At 41.9% G+C, this 20,221-nt stretch overlaps 1 protein-coding gene across 1 annotated transcript; it reads right to left on the bottom strand.

Annotated features, from left to right (window-relative positions):
- Positions 1-242: 242 nt before the first annotated feature.
- Positions 243-18,016, bottom strand: LOC140077174 (A-kinase anchor protein 17B-like). The gene is made up of 5 exons (XM_072124123.1): positions 17,898-18,016; positions 8,012-8,772; positions 7,568-7,695; positions 4,596-4,821; positions 243-2,634 (listed from the first exon to the last, which is right to left on the bottom strand). The coding sequence occupies exons 2-5, from the start codon at positions 8,756-8,758 to the stop codon at positions 1,036-1,038; spliced, it is 2,700 nt and encodes an 899-aa protein (XP_071980224.1). The 5' UTR covers positions 8,759-8,772; positions 17,898-18,016; the 3' UTR covers positions 243-1,035.
- Between the last annotated feature and the right edge of the window lie 2,205 nt (positions 18,017-20,221).

Below are 20,221 nucleotides of genomic sequence, written 5' to 3'. Positions count from 1 at the left end.
TGTTTCCCCTAAATCCCTTCATCATCCAATCACTTCTCTTCCTTGGTTGAACTTGATGGACATGTCTCTTTTTTTTCAACTGTATAAACAATGATACTATGATCATTTTTGACCCTCCCCCTTCTGAGAGCTCATTTGTTTGATGTGATCTCACTGCAGCAGAGGACGTTTCAGCACACAGTAGGAGTGGGGAAATGTTTTGTGAAGCTCTTCTGGTTTATTAGCATTATTTAAAAAAAAGATTTCAATATCATAGTTTATTTATTTATACGCTATATGTATTAAGAGTAAGACAAAGATCAGGTAAATGCAGACAAAATTAATTTACACCTTTTAAAGGACATCTACCATCAGATCTACCTATTCATTGTATTTTCTTTTTTCTGAAGCAGTTTTTATAACATCCTAGAACGGCAGCATTGTCAAAAAAGCAGAGTTATATGAAATATGCAAATTAGAGCTTCTAGGCTCTGGGGGCGGATAATTTATTCACACCACTTGTATCCAAGTATTCACACTTGTATTCACACCACTTACGGTGACGTCACCCGGTAGTCTGCAAATCTCACACATGTGCGCTGTGACTTCACTTGTGCAGCACTTTCCTATCGAGTTGGCTGCAAGCAAGAAAAGTCTTCATGTTTTGCAGATTGCTGCTGATGTCACTGGAGGTCAAAGCGATACAAGGGGCGTCCACAGAGCCTTTGGTTTGTCCATTTGGTCCATTTGCATATATTATATTTCTCCACAATGTTGCATTTCTATGATGTAATAAAAACAAGAATAAAGAGAACACAACAAATACGTAAGTTATAGGAGTCTACCTATGATGGTAGATGTTCTTTAATTATTGTGCTATTTTTTCTAAAATTGTCAACGTTATTTTGCACAAGCTAGTAACAATGTATCAATTAACCATTCATTAATGCAGTGCTAGTATCTTTTATTCCTGATATTATATAATAAGGCACTACTGGTTCTTACTATCACATATATGAAATATGTCCCATTTGTTTTCTATAGCATGTTTAAATTCTAATTTTTACTTTTATCCTCCTTGTAGAAGTGATGCTCCCACTCCCAGTAATCAGAGTAAGAATTTTTTGCTCGACCTCCAAGCTGCTTGTTTTCGGTTATTTTCTGACTAGAACTAATGCTACATTTAGTTTGAGTTTCTTCTGCTTCCCATGTGGATTCTTCATGTTCAAGAGAATCAGATACATCTTCGGCAAGGCAGTAATCCCACTTCCTCACAGGTTTTTCATTAGAATCGGAACCCCCTGTCTTGTGTACCTTACGTTTCGGCTTTCCACTTGGGTGATGACGCATGATGGTTACTTTGGGCTGATGAGGAGGACTGGAGCTGCTCTCACTTTCTGAGCTTGAGTACATTTCCTTATTGACTTTTTTCTCCTCCAAAAGGCAAATGCGATTTTTTAACTTGGACCTTTTTCTTTTCCATGCTGCTCGGAAATGTGCCTCTGTGTCAGATTCGGATTCAGTTGTTTCTGAGTCATATTGAAAAGCAGGTTTCTTTCTGTGGGTGTTAGTCATTTTATACTTTGAATGTTTTTTTAGTCGGTGGCAATATGAATGTAATAGGTGATCTAAAATATCCTCATGCTGGTACAACTGTGGGTGGCCAGGAACATTGTGGTGCTTTAACTTTTTGAGCTGCTTAATTCTCCGTTGCTTCCTTGAAATTCGTCTTATATTCATTTGCCTACTTGAACATTCACTAAGATCCTCACTAAAGTATTCTGATGTGCTACTTATCTCCTCCAGAACTTCCTTTATTTCACTGTTTGGAACTGAGCTAAGACTATCAACCTCATCATCCCAAGTCTTTTTGTATGACCGTTCTGAAGACTTTACTAAACGAGGCTTTGTTGCTTTACTCACTGGAACTTCAAGTTCATCCTCCGCGAGATCCCTGTAAGACTCGCTAGGATCTTTTCTGCGATCTAGAAACACTTGTGATTTTTCCTCTGACTGTTCGACAGGGGCATTCCATTCTAAGCTGTCGTCTTCTGTTTCTTCCTCCAACTCAGGCATGAAGTTCATTTCTGCAAAGTGCCCATTAAGGTTCTGGAGCTTAATCTGGAAGCTGTTTCCTTTCCACCGTACTACTCTCCGGCACCGAGGGGTGCTTGCAGTTTCTTTGGTTTCCAAAAATAATCTCGCATACTCTGGATAATGGTAGTAGTTTAATAAATAATTTATAAACTCATCAGTTTCATAAATCTTTTTTTTCACGGATGATCTGTTGATGGGGTCATTTTGTGAAAGCTTAAATATCCGCTGACTACAAAAAGTTATTTGCTTCTTTTGTTCCTTACATGTATCATCTTCAAGGTAGGCCTCATCATCGGCTAACTTCTGGAAGTTGTTTTCTACCTTGGGGTCCTGTTTTTGTCCATGTTTGTCTGTATTATTATCATTATGAGATATTATTATTTGCACTTTGTCTTCAGGACATGCCTCAGTTTCATGTTGAACGATTTCCTCTTCATCCGAGAAAGATAAAGACATAACCTTACTGTTCTCCGAGTAGGTGGACACAGAGCAGTCGCTGAGTCCAGCAAATTCACAGTTCATTTGCTCTTCCTCAAGTTTATTGACTTGGACCAAATCCTTCCAAGACAAAACATTTATAGTTACTGTAATACATTAATGGTACATATGACTAGCAATCTATTGGTGAGTATATCTGAAAACTGCAGAGTAAAATTAGACTCTTTAAAGGGAAATAACAAAAACACAGCATCCTGCAAACCCTTCAGTAAAGTATTCAGAAGAAAAATAAGGACTTCATTATCTACAATGGTTCTTTATTTGGGGATTGTCCTATGGATAACTACATAGTATATTATTATTAATATTTTAATATGTTAAGATTTATTAAATCATCAGCTTTACTGTTTTCTACATATTGCTATTAAATATGTGATTTGTTCTAAAAAAGGCTTTAAAGGTAATCTACCATTTGTTTTAAAGAATTAAGCATAAAGCACCAAACATACCTTGAGAATGTTGTAGCTACACTGATGCACTGAACCATGTGGTTTGTTTAAAAAAAAAAATTATAAAATTCAGGACCTTTGGAAACCTAGGTACATAAGCACATTACTTCCACATACACAGGAGCTGTCTCAACCACCCAGACAGGACTAATCAACCTGAGCTGAATGACTCATACACAGCAGCTGGGGGACAACACAATTATTATGTATTCTCAGCTTATGCTGGGCAGGACAGAGCTGGTGCAGTGCTTAATTAGGGTGGGAGGAGAACGACAGGAGCAACAGAGCCTCATTACTATCATTTTATTATTGTTTTTTCAGCAAAGCTACTTAGTTCAGGGATTAAACAAGAAATGTTTCTGCATCAGTGTAACTACAGCATTCTCAAGGTATGTTTGTTTTATAATACATACAATCAGATGGTAGATTTCCTTTAAGAAATGAAGCGAATGAATGCAAACAGTGGCTGTAAAATGGGATCTGCCAACCTGTCTGTAAGCTGCTGCTATTGTATCACAATTTATTTACTGCTGGCTGATCATATGACAGCTACATGGCTAAATTAGCAAAACTGTGCAGCTGTTAACACATCCATCAATACATAATAAATTCATAATAGGACAACTAATAACAGCAACAACATACATGTCCAGTACATAGGTCCTTCCGGGCCCATTTTCCCATCGGTTAAATCCCTAACAATCAAACACTTAGACCCCTTCCACACTGGCGTTTTTCACTCGTTTTTTCTGTGCATACTTTTGACGCACAGAACTTGCATTGCACTCTGACCCATTGTAATCAATGGGTCTTTTCAGACTTGCTTTTTTTTTCACGCACACACAAGTGCGTGAAAACGCACCATACAAGTCTATGGAGATGCATCAAAAACGCATTGCACTCTGAGACACATGCAAGTGTAATGCGCTTTTCACGCATCAATTGCCATAGAAAATATAGAGCTAAGTCCTGAGTCCTTTCACGCGTATTACCTGGGCGTGAAAAACGCATTGAAATTGCATTGAAAACACGCATGAAAAACTGAGACACTGAAGAAACTCTGACTGAAAACTGATTGCACTCTGATGCAAAACGTCAGCTTTTCACTGACCAAACCCTGATCGCACCCTCACATGATCTGCAACGCAATTGTGGAAGGGGCCTTACACATATACTTTGGATATAGGATGAAATCATAAAGGAAACTCCCCTATAATTTTTTAAATTGCTGTGTACCTTGCTGCCGGAAAGATGAGCACTTACACAGCAGGTCCATTACAGCTGATTTCTGGGGCTTACAGCATTTATTACTTTTAGAATCAATATCTAAAAATGGTTTTTGAGAGAACAGAAAGGAGATTGATTTTTTTTATATCCAATCATATTAAACAGCATGCATTATTCCTGCAATTTTTGTCAGATATTGCAGGCCTGAGATTACTTTACATCTATTGTTTCAGATCCCTAGAACTAACCACATGTATTTCCACTGTCAAACATCTGGATGAAACTGATCTTGTAAACTTGTAAATCTTGTCATCTGCACCTGCAGGATTCGCTGCAAACACTTACATTAACTTTATCCAAGATAGCAGTAAGAAGCTGTATGGACTCCAGTCGCCTCTGAGCAAGGACCAGTTTCCTCTCCTGCCATTCTTGCGTGTCCTCCTCTTCTTCAGGACACTTCTCTTGCTGTTGCAGCTCCTTCTGCTCTTTCAGTTTCTGTCGCTGAAGTTTCCTTTTTAGCCTGGCCCTTCTTTTTCTTGACCTTGCTTTTCTCTCTTCAAGTTTTCTTTTTCTGAATTAACAGAAAAACATCACATCTCCGTGATTAATAAGGCAGTCATGGGTTCAATGCTTTAAAGGATTGATGGACTTTCCCTAAGTGATGTATTGGAGAGGGTCCAACCAACTGCAAGAGCAAATTACCATGATCCCTTTAAATGTAATCATGACACCACGCAAAGATTTTTTTATGTTTTCTGTCTATTATGGCAACAGAGTTAAAGAAGACCCTAAACCTAAACCAACTACAGATCCTTATGGACTTGAGGTTTAGGGTCCCAATTCGGCCTGTATTAGTTTTGTCCATGGGCACAATTAAAAAGGCACATCGGACTGACATCTGAAGATCCCAGCTCCTCCTTTCAGGTTGCTTCAATAAAGACAGCATAATACTCCCGCTTCATTGTGCATGCGCCGTACCTTTGACACTTGCGCAGTGAAGCCAGGGTGTACTATGCTGGCTTCATTTGCTGCAGAACTACCAAGCAAAATGGGGTACAAACGTGGGAAGTTTTTTTTTATGCACCCAAGTAAAAAAACTTGGGGCAAATCACCCTTATAGGTTCCCTTGAAATTCTCATCAACAGGGACAAGGTACTGTAACAGACATAACACGCAAATTACAATGTGCCCAGTAAAATTATGTAAAGGTAATGGTGATTATTTCGGATCACAGTGATTTGATCTGTACCAAATCTGTACGTATGCCAGTGACATTAGTGCAGAACTTCTTTTTCAAACTAACCTGTCAAGTAAATTATTTTGCTGGAAACTGGAGAGAAGCTGAACTCTGTAATATGTAAGTTTATATGTAAAGTCCTGTAAAAGCAGAGTAAATCCTGACAGGACTCCTAGGGGGCAGTAAGAGTCCTTGTTACTCCATCCAAACAAGGTGATTGTCAGTCTGATACAAGGAGGAGAGCTGTCACTTTATGGTCATAGTATAGACAGAACTCCCACTGTATTTCCTAAAAGGAATTGTGAGGATTTAGCCTACATGCACACTAACATGTGCATTCTTAGGCTGCATTCAGATGAACGCATGCCCATGCGACTATAGCCGGGGCATACGTCTGCTGCAATGGAGAGCAGGAGAGGTGACCCCTCTCCATAGAGATGCACGGCATTTGGGCCGCAACATGGGTGAAGATAAGACGTGTACGGAGAAGCACCGTATCACTCTGTGTGGCCATTGCCGTCTATGGGGGACGTATGTACAGCCGCAAGCTTACGGCCGTGCATAGGTCCTCCACACGATAGTGTGAATGTAGCCTTAGTCTGCAAACAACAGACCGGGGGCCCATTATATATGGTTTGTCTACAGAGGACAGTGAAAAGGACTACCCTGAACTTGTTCTACGTTTTCCACTGGGCTGTGGAAACCAAAGCATTTGTCAGTGATTTATCCACTGAATCAACGGACAGCACGGGCAATTTCGCAGCCCTGACACTAGGAAATCATGCTCGTATTCACAAAATACTGTATACATTGAGCACAACTTCTTTCCCTCTATTATGTCCCACTTGTGGGCAGCAAAAATACCTTACAGCTTAGTTTTCAGTGCCCATTTACACATTGGTGCTACAGAAATCTCTTCATAAATGTAACTGTCATGTATATTAGTGTAGGAGTATGGTAAGGGACTAACCGTCTTTTCAGGAAATGAGAGCTTTCAGTTCAAAGAGACGACGTACCCTTTCCTCTATGCACTTTGATCTATACTGATAAAAGAATTTATTATCTGTCTCATCACACTAGAGAAGCAGCAGAGGATAACTCCTCAAATAACAGGGTCCTGAGTTTATCCCAAATGTAACTAAATTTTAGTTGTGGCAATACATAAATACATAAAGGGTTTGTCCAGATTTTTTAATGATGTTATTTAAGGTTTGGGGGTTACATAAGCAAAAATAAACTTATATTCATCTACTCCTCCTCTTCCCCCACTGTCGGCCTCTGTTTGTTGCTCTGGCCCAGACTACTGCCTTGCGCCTACTAAAGCGTAAATTTCAATGTGTAGCTTGCGTCTCTGTAAACAAACAGGGAAAGGCGGCACTGGGGGTAAACTGGAGGGCCGGAGGAGGTTAGTATAATCTTCTTGTTTGTATAGCCCCCCCCCTTCCCAAGCCTTATATAACATTCTAAAAAGCCTGGAAAACCCCTGTAAATGGTTATTCTGATATCAATTCCTCACCATTTTTACGATCTCTACTTGTATTCATTGAAAGGGAACCTTCATTGTTGACTTTCCAAAATAAAAAGCTTGATGTGCAAATAGACTAACACTATTAATTTTTCGTCTGCAGCTTTGCAGTAAAAAAAGTTGAAGGTAGTGAAATATATGCGCTAAAATTACTGAAGCAATGCTACCACTAAATATTCCCCCGTCATAAACAAGCTGGAGGTATCCTATAATGGCAGATACTGTCAAATGGTGGATATGGTGTGTTGGATTTTTCCATTGTTGGTGCTCATTCTACTCTCTGCTCCCTCAGCACTGAGCATACAGCAGGAAGTGAGCAGGGGGAGGGTGAGATAGTGTAACAGTCCGTAAAGCCAGATCACAGAGTGGCTATGTTAGCATATGTGTAAAAGTGGATTTTAGAAGGAAAGGGACCATGGATAACAGATATGCGATTACCTCAGGCACAGTGCCTGGATCTATGAGTAAGTGTCTCTGGTTTATCATGATGGATTTCCTTTAAATATGATAAAATGATAAAAAGTAATATTATTTTAGCAGACATATTAATCCCACCTCTCGGCTGCCTCTTCCTCTTCCTTCTCTTGCTTCCTCTGCTGCTCCAGCTCTTGTAGTTTAAGGCGTTCTGCAGTCCTCTTGCTTATAGCCTCCTCACTAAAGTGATTGGTTTCATTAATAGAAATCTATTGCAAGAAATAAAACAAGCCAACAACATAAGATAAGTTACTGGAGTCATTCTCTGTCTATGTGGCTTCTGTGTGCTCTGGTTTTCCTAACACTATTCCTCCTGCACCTTCTCATGTTCGGACCAAAATTTCAAAGTAAATGCATTGGATTAAAATGGTACAGGGAACAAAAATTGGAGCTATAACCCATATTAATCGATCTGGGAGGCATCTGATCAGGAGCTCCTACACTTTTACCCTGAACTAGGTGTTTTATATACCAGATTCCTGCAGTTATGTAAATATTCCTTTAAAGGTATATCTAATATTTCACCTTAATATCACATGCCACAGATTTTCCATCCTCTGCTGTAAACATGAGCTTCATCCCTTGTAGCGAACGCAACGCATCTACAGCACTGGACAGTTTTTCATATTGAAGAAAAGCATCAAAAGGTCCACCAGGACCCAGCTGGTTTCCATTGCTATCTTCTCTATATGGATCAAGCATAGGTATGTCAATATTCATAATGTTTCCAAATTTTTCAAATGTGCTTCTCAAGACCTCTTCACTTGGCTTTTCCGTATTCGATTCCAATGGTAAAAACCATTTACATGGCAAACCCTCTAAATAAATACAAGGTGGTGGTTTGTTATTCTCTGTATTGTCTTCTAAGTTTTCTAATTCTGTCAGTAATTTCTTAATGTTGTCATTAACTGTAAGGTCAGCAGGGGCTTCGCTTACCACCATGTCTAATGGCTTAGGAAGGCAACCCATTGTCAAACTTTGGCCATTTAGCTTTTCTAAAAACCTGTAGGTCAGGCACTTTGTGTCTGTTTCACCTTCAATTCGTATAAACTCTTTTGTAGTTTTGGAAATCCTCAGAGAACTAAAAGTGTCTGGAGCAACCAAATTTTTCAACTCCTCCATTATATCCCAGTTTGAAAGTGGTCTGCTTAGTTCTGTTTCTTCCGGAAGAATGATAGACATGATCAACTTTGCCTTGGGTTTTAGATAAAGATGGTAAATGGCACTGAGCTCCACGGATTCAGAGTCATCATATACTGGTGTAACAATCATTGTTATATTGTGACCTGCAAGAAAACAGAAAATAATATATTAGAGACCACTGGACACATAGCACACACTGCTATACAATGCCTCCCTTCTGGACAGAGGAGCCTCCACTGTAAATCTATTGGCCAGTTTTTGTGGGGAGGCCTTGCTGGACCTAATCAAAGGCCTCATCACTTTACAAATGTTACATCGCTGCTGGTGCCAAGCAGTGACATGCTGTTTACATATAAATATGTTCTGGTATAGGGCATTCTCCACACCTATCAGGACTGACAGGGACAAAGAGGGGCCGCACAGTGGTAAGGTTCCCCAGGGGGAACTTTGGGCTGCTACTATTGCCGGGGGGTTGTTGAATGAGTGGCCTTTGATAGTAAGTGGCAAGGGAGGGACACAAAAGGAAAGGTCCAACCCAACTCATATTTTATGTCACAAAATGGCTCTGTCCATCTTACAATTCTGATCCACACCAACAGATCCCAGAACCAGGGTAGAACCCATTTTATTAACTTTTGGAGTCTGCCTATGGAATATTTTTGTCTGCCAGCCAACCAGACCACCTGCTTTCCTCCAGGTGATGTGAAACAATAACACATTTGAAAAACAACATAATGGGGCACATTTACTTACCCGGTCCCTGCGCAATCCCTGATCCGGTATGTCCGACGAGGATGAACTCTGCCACAATTCACGTAGATTGTACGCCCGATATCCTGCATGTGTCGCTTCCCCGGTCAGGTCCGTCGGAGTTCACCATCTTCTTCCCAGTGCATGTAAGTGCTTGGCTTGCGACACAATTTCAAAGTTAAATCCCACTCTTAGTCTGAATTAGTCGGATCGACCGACAGATGTTCCCCCCCATTTGTGTTGCATGAAAGCGCCAAAATCCGATCGTGTGTGACAAAATGCTCTTCTAAATATGGAGCAAAATGGAAATCGTCGGAATATCCGATGAAAGTGCGCCTGCAGGACCCCATTACATCAGCAACACATTGCACATGGAGTACCAACTAAGGCCATTAGATGACAACACAGCGCAGACAAGAATTTACTTAGGGAAGCTAGGTTTTGCATGAGTTAGCCTCATGCACACAACCGTATGTGGTGGCCATGAGCTAGCCACAAAAACGTCAGCTAGCTCACAGCCACCTTGGAGGTCTATTGTGCAAACTGTCACTGTACTTTCAACATGCCACACCACAAAAGATAGGACTGTTCCACTCTAGCTGGACTACATGACAGAAATTAGTAATGACCCCCTACTCCGGACTTTACATAAACAAGCTGCGACTTTCTGTGATAACATTGGGGAGAAGGGGAAGCAGACGTGTGTATCTGGGGGAGTCAGTCTAAGAATGAAAAACCAAAAACCTTGAGAGTGGCGCAGAAGCCCTGATAATAAGTTAAAACTATAGCAACTTCTGCAACATGTATATTGCTAATTTTTTGTCTTCTCAATACCCTAAAATCTTGATAAAACTCTATTCAGTGACTTTTATTGTAAAGTACTTTTTAAGGCGATTTATCAACAGTTAAAATCAAATCGCAATTCGTTCTTACTCATCCTCCTTATTTAGACACAAACAATCTCTTGTGGATTAGTATGAAAATAGAAGTGCCCTGACAGTGAAAGATATGAATTATGTAAACAGGCAGTTACACAAATCAAGAATTTATAATACAGATGCATGAACTCTTATCTAGGTTTACTTTTTCTTCATTTTTGTACTTTTTCAACTTTCAGTTAAAGATTCAATAAAACTTAAAATGAGTCATACGGTGGTGGTTGTGATCCTATCTGCTATCTCTGTAGAGTTAAATATAGAGGACAGACCCATGACAAGAGAACTTTTTTATAGCTATAGCAAGTATCAAATATATGAATGTCAAGTACTGCAGATAAGACACTAGGAGGGGCATTTATTATTTTTGGCGCAGGGTGGCACTAGAACTGTTCTTTATTTTTCAGTAGGATATACAGTAACTTTGTGGCGCATGGTCTGATCGGTTTAAAACTCCTTAGACCAGCTTTTAGCTGGGCTATTTTTGCTGCACAACTTGAGACGAAAAATGATCCAGAAAAAAAGAAGCAACAGAAAACTGGTGGATTCACAAGCAGCGCAAAAATTGTGCACCAAAAAATAGATCAAGTCGAGAGTGTTGGAAAACACCAATATTATGGTGCCGACACTTCATAAATTCAGGTGCATGCGATGTAAAGAGGAAAAGCATAGAGGGGACATATCTACGGCCGACCAAATTTTTGAGAAGGGATTAGAGATATATTCCTGGCAAACTAATTTGGACACGAATTCAGCTGCCTTATTATTGAACGATTTATCTGTTCTATTGTTTCTGCATAAACACAAGAATTGACTATTGTGTACCTTTATTTGTAAGCAGGGGGTGAAAGCTATGGAAGCTCTAAAAAGGATTAGTTGCTGTGTTTTTCCCATAACCCTTAGTGACAATCTACCAATTCTGGAATGATACCAAGAATTCTAGTGTCTCTGTATCAAACTTAGACGTAAAACGCATATTCATATTGTTTTCAAAGAAAACTCATAAATTTTTTCAAGTTATTGCTGGTAGAAAATACAGAAATGCTCTCAAAGTATCTCAAAATATATTGGTGAAGGTGTATGTAACTAGCGTTACTAGCGTCTAGGCACAGGGTCAGGGCAGGTGAGAGAGATGCAAGGTCAAGTCCAATCCTGGATCAGCAACGGGAGGTCCAGGCACACAGGAACACGGGATACAGGCACACAGGAACACAGAGAGTCCAGAGAGTTATAGAAGAACTCTGCTCACGGCAACAAAGTGGACCAGTCGTCCTGATGGGCAGAGACAAAATGACAAAGGTAGCAGCCGAGAGTTTGGTTAACTCTCTCTACCTGTCCATTAGACTGCAGATGGTATGCAGGAGAGAAGTCCAATTTCACCTGCAGTTCATTACATAGAGATCGCCAGAAGAGGGAGACAAACTGGACCCCTTGGTCAGAAACGATGTGCAATAGAAGTCCATGCAGCTGAAGATGTGTTGAAAGAAGAGGCTGGCAAGATATGGAGCAGACGTCCATCTCGGGTGTTAAATGCTGTCTTCCATTCGTCATCCTCGCAGATTCGGATGAGGTTGTAGGCCCCACGCAGGTCCAACTTGGAGAAAATCCTGGAACCACGCTGGCGGTTGAAGAGATCTGTGATCAACAGCAGAGGATAGCGGTTCTTAACCGTGATCCTGTTAAGTCTGCAATAGTCAATGCAAGGTCTTAAGGAGACGTCCTTCATGGTAAAAAAGAAGAATCCTGCAGGCGCAGGAGAGGAGAACTTCCGTATTAAACCTCTTTGCAGGTTCGCCTTGATATACTCCGACATGGCTGTGGTCTTGGGAACGGAGAGCGGGTACACCCAACCTCGCGGAGGAGAGGTACCCCGCAACAAATCAATAGGGCAGTCGTAGGGACGGTGAGGTGGCAAAGTCTCTGTCTGCTTCTTGGAGAACACTTCAGTGAAGTCCTGGTAACACATTGGTAGACCTTCCAAGGGCTTGGGAGACATGGAGGAGACCAAGGCGGGTACTGGTAAAGGCGCCACCATACAGCGGGACTGGTACTCTAGACCCCAGCAAAGAATTTCCCCCGCCACCCAGTTGCATGGAGCTGCAGCCACGGAAGGCCCAACAGGGTGGAGGACGTGGACCGTGGTAGTACATAAAAAGACAGTCTAACCTTGTGCAGCACACCGACCTGCAAGGACAGAGGCTTGTTGCAGTGCTGAACGGGGTCAGAGAGGATTTGGCCACTGACAGAGGAGATGACCAAAGGCTTCTTGAGGCGAACCACGGGGATGTGATGCCGGTAGACCAGAGCAGCATCCACAAAGTTCCCTGTGGAACCAGAGTCCAAGAAAGCAGAGAGCTGTATCTGGGTGATGGTGCCAATGCTGAGAAGCACCGGAATAATCAGGCGTGGAGAAGCTTTGCTTACACACCTAGGGGCACTTCTCCCAAGAACGCTAGGTGCTGCTGTTTCCCGGACACTGAGGACTGACAGGACAAGTCCCGATGAAGTGCTCTGGACTGGCACAATAAAGGTAGAGGTTCCCCTGATGTCTTCTGATACGCTCCTGGGAAGAGAGTCTGGCCCTGTCCACCTCCATAGTCTCCTCTGCAGATGGTACGAACGGAAGCTGCCGAGCAGGAGCCAGGCGAGGAAGGCGTCAAGGACGGACTTCAGGCGTAACTCTTTGGCATGCTACCTTAACCGCATGTCAATCCAGGTGGCCAGGGCAATGAGACCACTCAGGGTAGGCGACAGATCAAGAGCGTCCAGAGCGGCCTTAATCTGAGAGGAGAGTCCCTTTTTGAATGCTGCGGACAGGGCCACTTTGTTCCAGGAAAGTTCCGAGGCCAGGGTACAGAACCGGACAGCATATTCTCCCATGGTAGAGTTCCCCTGGTGCAGATTCAACAGCACAGTCTCAGATGAGGAGGCCAGTGCAGAATCTTCAAACACGGACTGGAACTCCGTCAGAAATGCCGTGAGAGTAGCTGTGACCGGGTCGCCTCTGTCCCAAAGAGGAGTAGCCCAGGCCAGGGCTTTCCCGGAAAGGAGGCTGACGATGAATGCCACCTTGGATCACTCTGTGACAAATTGTAAAGGCATGAGTTCTATGTGCACTGGGTTATAGAGCCCCTGCACAGCTTGGGATCTCCATCACACTTGCCAGGCATAGACAGCCGTAGCCTTGGTCCAGCGGCAGGAAGACAGGCCGGGGTAGCAGGAGCCACGGGAGCAGTCTTAGGAACCTTTTGCTGTTGCTGAGCCAGTATAGCTGTTGCAGCAAGGGGGTGACTTGTCCCAGCTGTTTAAGTTGACCGGGAAGTGGAATCTCGGCGGGATCCATGGCCGCATCTTACTGTCAGGATTCGGGATGCGTGGAATCGGTGGCAGCCGAGGTCGAGGTACCTTAGTGGAAGACAGTCTCATGGTCAAGTCCAGGCACAGGGTCAGGGCAAGCGGCAGATATGCAAGGTCAAGTCCAATCCGGGGTCAGCAACGGAAGATCCAGGCAGATGGGAACGGGAACATGGGATACAGGCACACAGGAACGCAGGTCATGGGAACTCAGAAGCAGGGACACACAGGTACGCAGGAATATCGCTGGTAAGCTTTCTCTAAGGCGTAGGCACAAAGACCCGGAAGTATTAGCAGGAAGAGACAGGCTTACATGGAAAATGACCAGCGGCAATTTAAATTTAGAGAACGGGTAAGATACGTGAGCGATGCGCTGGCGGTGGCAGAGGGGCATGGCTGAGCCTGCGACCCGCGATATGGGTCGCGGGACCACCCGTGACAACATGTGGGTGGTTTAGTGTCCCAAATCACTCTGACAGGTTCCCTTTAAGTCATAAGTCATAACCACCCTTTGGAAAGAATAGCAGGAAAGCCTGATCCATCCTTCCAAGGCCTTACATTAGATGTTTGACTTTTAATAGTCTGAGAAAAGATCACTACTCACCAAAAAAAAGGGAAGCTTATCTATAAAATCTTGGATACGAAACAGTGCCAATGTACACATCAACACACAAAAGTGACATTGCTGCCAGTTCTAGGTAAAACTGACAATAGGTCTAATAGTAACATTCAGCTACAGGTCACTTCCACCTACTTCAACACATTGGCCCAGATTTATCAATAGTGAGGCAGTACGTGCACTACGTGCAGTTTGCCTCACTAATGTGCAGTATATTGTATGAGAGATCAGACGATCTAGGATTAAATTATCTCAGGAGGTCTGAAATAATAGTAAAAAATAAAAAAAGTTTAAAAAAATATAAAAATTCTAATCACCCTCCTTTCTCTAGAACACATATAACAATAAATAAATAAGTAAAATCATAAAACGGCATCTCCGCATCCCAAAATGTTCAAAACAATTATTCCTGACTTCTTATCGGACAATGGCACCCAAATGCCCAAATCGCTACTATTTTGCCATTTTGTAACACATTAAAATTTAAATAAATAGTGATCATAAGGTTGTACAGCCCCCAATATGGTCAATGAAAACTCTATATAACATAGTATGGAAAAGTTATTGCTGATGGCAAACTAAGAAATTTTTTCCACAAAAGATTTACATTTTCTTTTAGTATTAAACCATCATAAAACCTATATGAATTTGGTATCACTGTCATCGTACCGACCCAATGAATTTGAGAGCGCATAGGAAAAGATGCAAGGTTTTTTGTTTTTCTACATTTGGAATTTTTTCCAGGTTCCCTGTTCAATGAACAAAATATAAGATGCCACTAAAAATACAATGCTCTTCTATGTCTATGTAAATGGAAAAATAAAAAAGATATGGCTTGTGGAAAGAAGGAAGTAAAAAACAGAAATGTATAACTGGAAAATTGCCTGGTAATGACGTGGTTAATGGAAACACAACTAGGACCGAGCTTACACATAAGATGCATTACCAGAACCAAGCTTAGTACATAGTTACAGTGCCAGAACTAAGCTTACTATATAGAAGTAGTACTAGAACCAAGCTCACTGTATATATACTTTTCCAAGACTAAGCTTTCTACATACATACAGTACTAGAACCAAGCTTACTACCTGCTGTTCAGTAGTAAAGACTGCCACATCCGAAACCACAAAAGTCTTTCCCTGCTGCTCTATAATTCTTTGTACTGAGAATCCTTGTAATGTCACTCAGCTGATTGCAGAAGCAGTGCTTCCCCATTTGTAAATGCATTGCTTATTGTAATCCCGTCACAGTACAGGATTGTAAGTGTGACAGCCTGACTGGTGGCAATGGCTTCAGGAGGTCACAGAGCCATCAAACTCCCCACATAGATCTACATGTGGCAGGCACAAGGATGAGTTCCCTAGCCCAACAATATACATGGTGTCATGGTCAAGGGGTTTACAGGCAGTCCCCTAATTAAGAACACCTGGCTTACAGACGACCCCTAGTTACAAACGGACCTCTGGATGTTGGTAATTTACTGCCCTAGACTAGAATGATCAGCTATAACAGTTATCACAGGTGTCTGTAATGAAGATTTATTGTTTATCCTGGTTCTTATGACAACTCTACATTTGTAAAATACAATTGTCACAGAGACCAAAAAATATTTGTCTGGGGTTACAATTATAAAATATACAGTTCCGACTTACATACAAATTCAACTTGGGAACAAACCTGCAGAACCTGTCTAGTACGTAATCTGGGGACTGCCTGTATATGAGAATTGCTTCCTTGGATACGACCACCCTTGCACTATAGCAGCAGTGGCCAGACATGCACTATTGGGCCCTGTCTGACTTCCTGGATTGAGCGATCACTACCACAGGACGGCTGTGGAACCTGCAGTAACTCTCATTTCATATAATAAAACTTTTTGTTTCTTTGTGCAATCACTCCAGCAGAGGTGGTCGTATCCAAGGCCACAGTTTTGTTTCTAAGGCACCATATGACTACATTTATGAGAAATTATCTTTACAAAAGTACATTTTTTTAAATCACAACCAATTAAAGAAAAGTATGTGTATGGCAGATGAATTAAATTGAATGTGAATGCAGAGTTGAGAATACCCCTTTAACTATCCAAATCACTAGACATCTGAAGTAACACAGGTTTGAGAAAGAGTAGACAAATACATGTGATACGTAGTAAACAAGATACTTACAGGGATTTAAAAGATCTCAAAGCACAGAAGCTAATAACAAAGAGAGTGCAGGAGGGGATAACTAGAGATAATTATACAGCAGGGGCCTCCAAGGAACAAACGGCAACATCTGGCACCCACTTTATTTTTCATCATATTTCGCTCTTTGTCCTCTTAAGTAAAACGGTGAATCTTGTGGATATAATATATCTAAATGATTATTTAGGTCATCGACAATACTGATAGGACTCAGCGATCCACTAATCTGGGTGAATATTGCAAGTAGTCAGTGACCTTTTCAGTTCAGTTTCAATGGTCAATCCATGGATCACGGAGGGTGCAGTGTCCGGTTTCATCTTCATATCACTACAGGCGGTCCCCTACTTAAGAACACTCGACTTACATAGACCCCTAGTTACAAACGGACCTCTGGATATTGGTAATTTATTGTAATTTAGCCCTATGCTACAATAAACAGCTATAACAGTTATCACAGGTGTCTGTAATGAAGCTTTATTGTTCTTATACCAACCCAACATTTTTAAAATCCAATTGTCACAGAAACCAGAAAAGTTCTGGCTGGGATTACAATGATAAAATATACAGTTCCGACTTACATACAAACTCAACTTAAGAACAAACCTACAGACCCTATCTTATATGTATGCCTGTATATATATTCACAAATGTCAGATTTGCTACATAAATTTCTACTTACCTTCAGATAACTGACTAGGATTTATTGTAAACCATGGACACGCTGCAGATACAACCCCATTTATGATTATAAAGCTATAAAAACGATAAAACTTGTATAACTCTTAGGTATTTTTGCATAAAAACTGAAACCAGATGCAGAATCCTATTCATACACAAGGCGACCCCCGGGTTACCTACAAGATAGGTTCCATAGGTTTGTTCTTAAGTTGAATTTGTATGTAGGTCAAAACTGTATATTTTATATATTGTAGATCCAGACAAAGAAATTTTCTGTGCCAGTGACAATAGGATTTTCAAAATTTTTAGCTGTAATGGGACCAAGGATGATCAATAAAGCTTCATTACAGACACATTACAGCTGATCATTGCAGGCTGGGACTAAAGTAAAGTATCCAGAGAGTTTCACCAGAGGTCACAGGGGGCAGAGGGGTCGAATATAAGTCGGGTGTCCTTAAGTAGGGGACCACCTGTACTGCACAGCTGCCTCCGGACATGTGTTTCATATATATTTTACAGTCATTTTGTCCCAGACCAATTTCAGAAGTAGATTCAAGCTAAAAAAAAACTGATGCTACAGATCAGGACACCCAGCCTCGCAGTACTGACTGCACTTCCCTATTAAAGGGAGCAGAATAAAACAGGAACCCTGCACTGGAACCTCACAATTGACACATCATTTAATGTTAGATCACTCGGCTATTCCTATATGATGGGCAAGATAGCAGAACAGAGCCTATTGTTCTTACCTCCGCCCTGTGTAGATCTGCAGGTGTGAGCAGGGTTAAGACAGCGCTGGCAGGTGGAAGAGGTGTGATCGGCTTCCTGCTTTTACAGAATACGATTCTAATATTAGTTTATGAAAAACACAGGGGGTTTACCAAAGCCCGCTTACTGGCTCCCCTGCTGATGTGACAACTAATGACAGGTCCTGCCTCCAAGATGACAATCCCTCTGCTGTCAGGTTATAAAATCTCTATGTAATACTCAAAGAAAATAGAGCACCAATAACACAGCCTCAATTGTGGAACCAGTCAGTGTAACTTATTATATGTAAACTACACTCCTGCTACTACTTCTCAATTTGACATAAAAAGACCATTTCACCTAAACCTGCCATATTGAAAATGCAGCCCCACCTGTTAACAGTGTGTTAAAGAACAGGAGGAGCTTAGCAAATTGTATATTGTGTCCTATCTGTTAACAGTATGGTATAGAGCAGGAGGAGCTGAGCAGATTGTACACTGGCCCACATTCATCAAAAGCAGTCAGATTCAGGAATTGTGGTGCACCTTCTTCATGAATGTGGTGCACCCAGCACTGCTCAGGAACTGTGCACTCTATTTTTGGTGCACTTTTTTTGTCATATCAGGTATTGTGCAGCCGTGACACAAAACTGGAGCAGACAGTTGCAACATTGTATATCCAATCTGTATATTGTATGTTATAGCGCAGGAATAGCTGAGCATATGAGCGTCAAACTTCTATCTGTTAAGAGTATGTCATAGAGCAGGAGAAGCTGAGCAGATTAACATATTGGGGAAGATTTATCAAGCTGTCTGAGAGTAAGAATGTGCTTAGGTGCCCATGGCAACCAATTACAACTCAGCTTCCATTTTTCCAGTGCTCATGAATATTTTAAAGGGGAGCTGTAATTGGTTGCCATGGGCTACTAAGCACAATCGTAGGCTGCATTCACATGAACTCGTGATTTCTCCAGTCCCATATTTCTGTATGAGACCGTATATACCTGATGTTTTTCATCCGTATGCAGAGCGTATTTAACCCGTATTTATACATCCCAATAGACTTCTAAGGGTATACGGAACAGAAATATGGGAGAAAATAGGACATGCTCTATATTTAATACGGCTTGTATATGGTACGGTACAGTGTTAGGCTGCATTCACATTAATGTGTGCCCGCCCTACCGTAGCACGACGGGTACAAGGCGGCGCCAGGGAGAGGAGGAGGGGGTGAGTGCTGCTCATCCCCGCCCCTCCCCATAGAGGAACATGGAGCACGGGGACATGTCCAATCTTTTCACAGGGTACTGAACAGTACGGTGCCACACTTGCGCCCATAGGTTCGTATATAAGGCGCACCGGATCATAAGGTGCACCTGATTATAAGGATGAATGACCAGCAGGTGGCAGACCTGTGCACAGTACAAGGCAGCTGTTGTCTGTAAGTATGGTTCATATATAAGGCGCACTGGACCATAAGGCGCAACTTTGATTTCTGAGAAAATGAAAGGATTTTTTTGTGCTCCTTATAGTCCGAAAAATACAGTAGAATCTGCTCAGCTCCTCCTGCTCTATAACATAGTACCAAAAGAGAGGACACAATGGGGCTCATTTACTAAGGGTCGTCGGAGCGCATTTTCGTTGGGTTTCCCGATGATTTCCATTTTGTGCCTGGATTTTGGCACACACGATCGGATTTTGGTGCATCGGCGCTGGCTTACACGCGACACAAATTGGGGGCGGGCTGACAGACAACCCGACGGATTCGGACTACGCGCAGGATTTAAAATGACAAATTCTGTCGCAAGACACACACTTACAAGCACCGGGAAGAGCCTCCTAAGTTCCCCAGGTTGGCCAAATGGATTTCACTGATTAATGCGGAACTTCTAATGTACAAACTCACTTACACTGCTAGAGGTGCTCCGGACCGGTTTTCCTTGATCTGGGATGTGTGGGTGACCGCTCAGACTGCTTCAGGAGAGGAGGAGGGATAGCTCTGTGTGTGTGAGGTGTGAATGAGGGAGTGAGTGAGCGTTAACCTGCCTTGGGGAGGGGTTTTCCTTCTGTAAGGCATTATACGGGTTTGTTATTGCATCACTCACTGATGTATTTCTCTAATAGTGATATCTTTGTGCTGCTAACCCTAACTTTATGATTGTGCCTTATACTTCCCTGGGGCGGATGTTGTTGCTTTTTGTGTATTGTGTAATTTTGGAAAATGAAAAATAAAATCTTTAAAAAAAAAACAAGCACTGGGAAGAAGAAGGCGGACCTTGGCGGGGAAGCGATGGATGCAGGAACTCGGGCGCACGAGCTTCGTGAAT

This window comes from Engystomops pustulosus, chromosome 9, assembly GCF_040894005.1.
Source record: "Engystomops pustulosus chromosome 9, aEngPut4.maternal, whole genome shotgun sequence".
In the NCBI taxonomy this organism is placed as follows: domain Eukaryota; kingdom Metazoa; phylum Chordata; class Amphibia; order Anura; family Leptodactylidae; genus Engystomops; species Engystomops pustulosus.
Note: the sequence above shows the minus strand (reverse complement) of the source record. Positions and strands in the feature narration are given on the sequence as shown.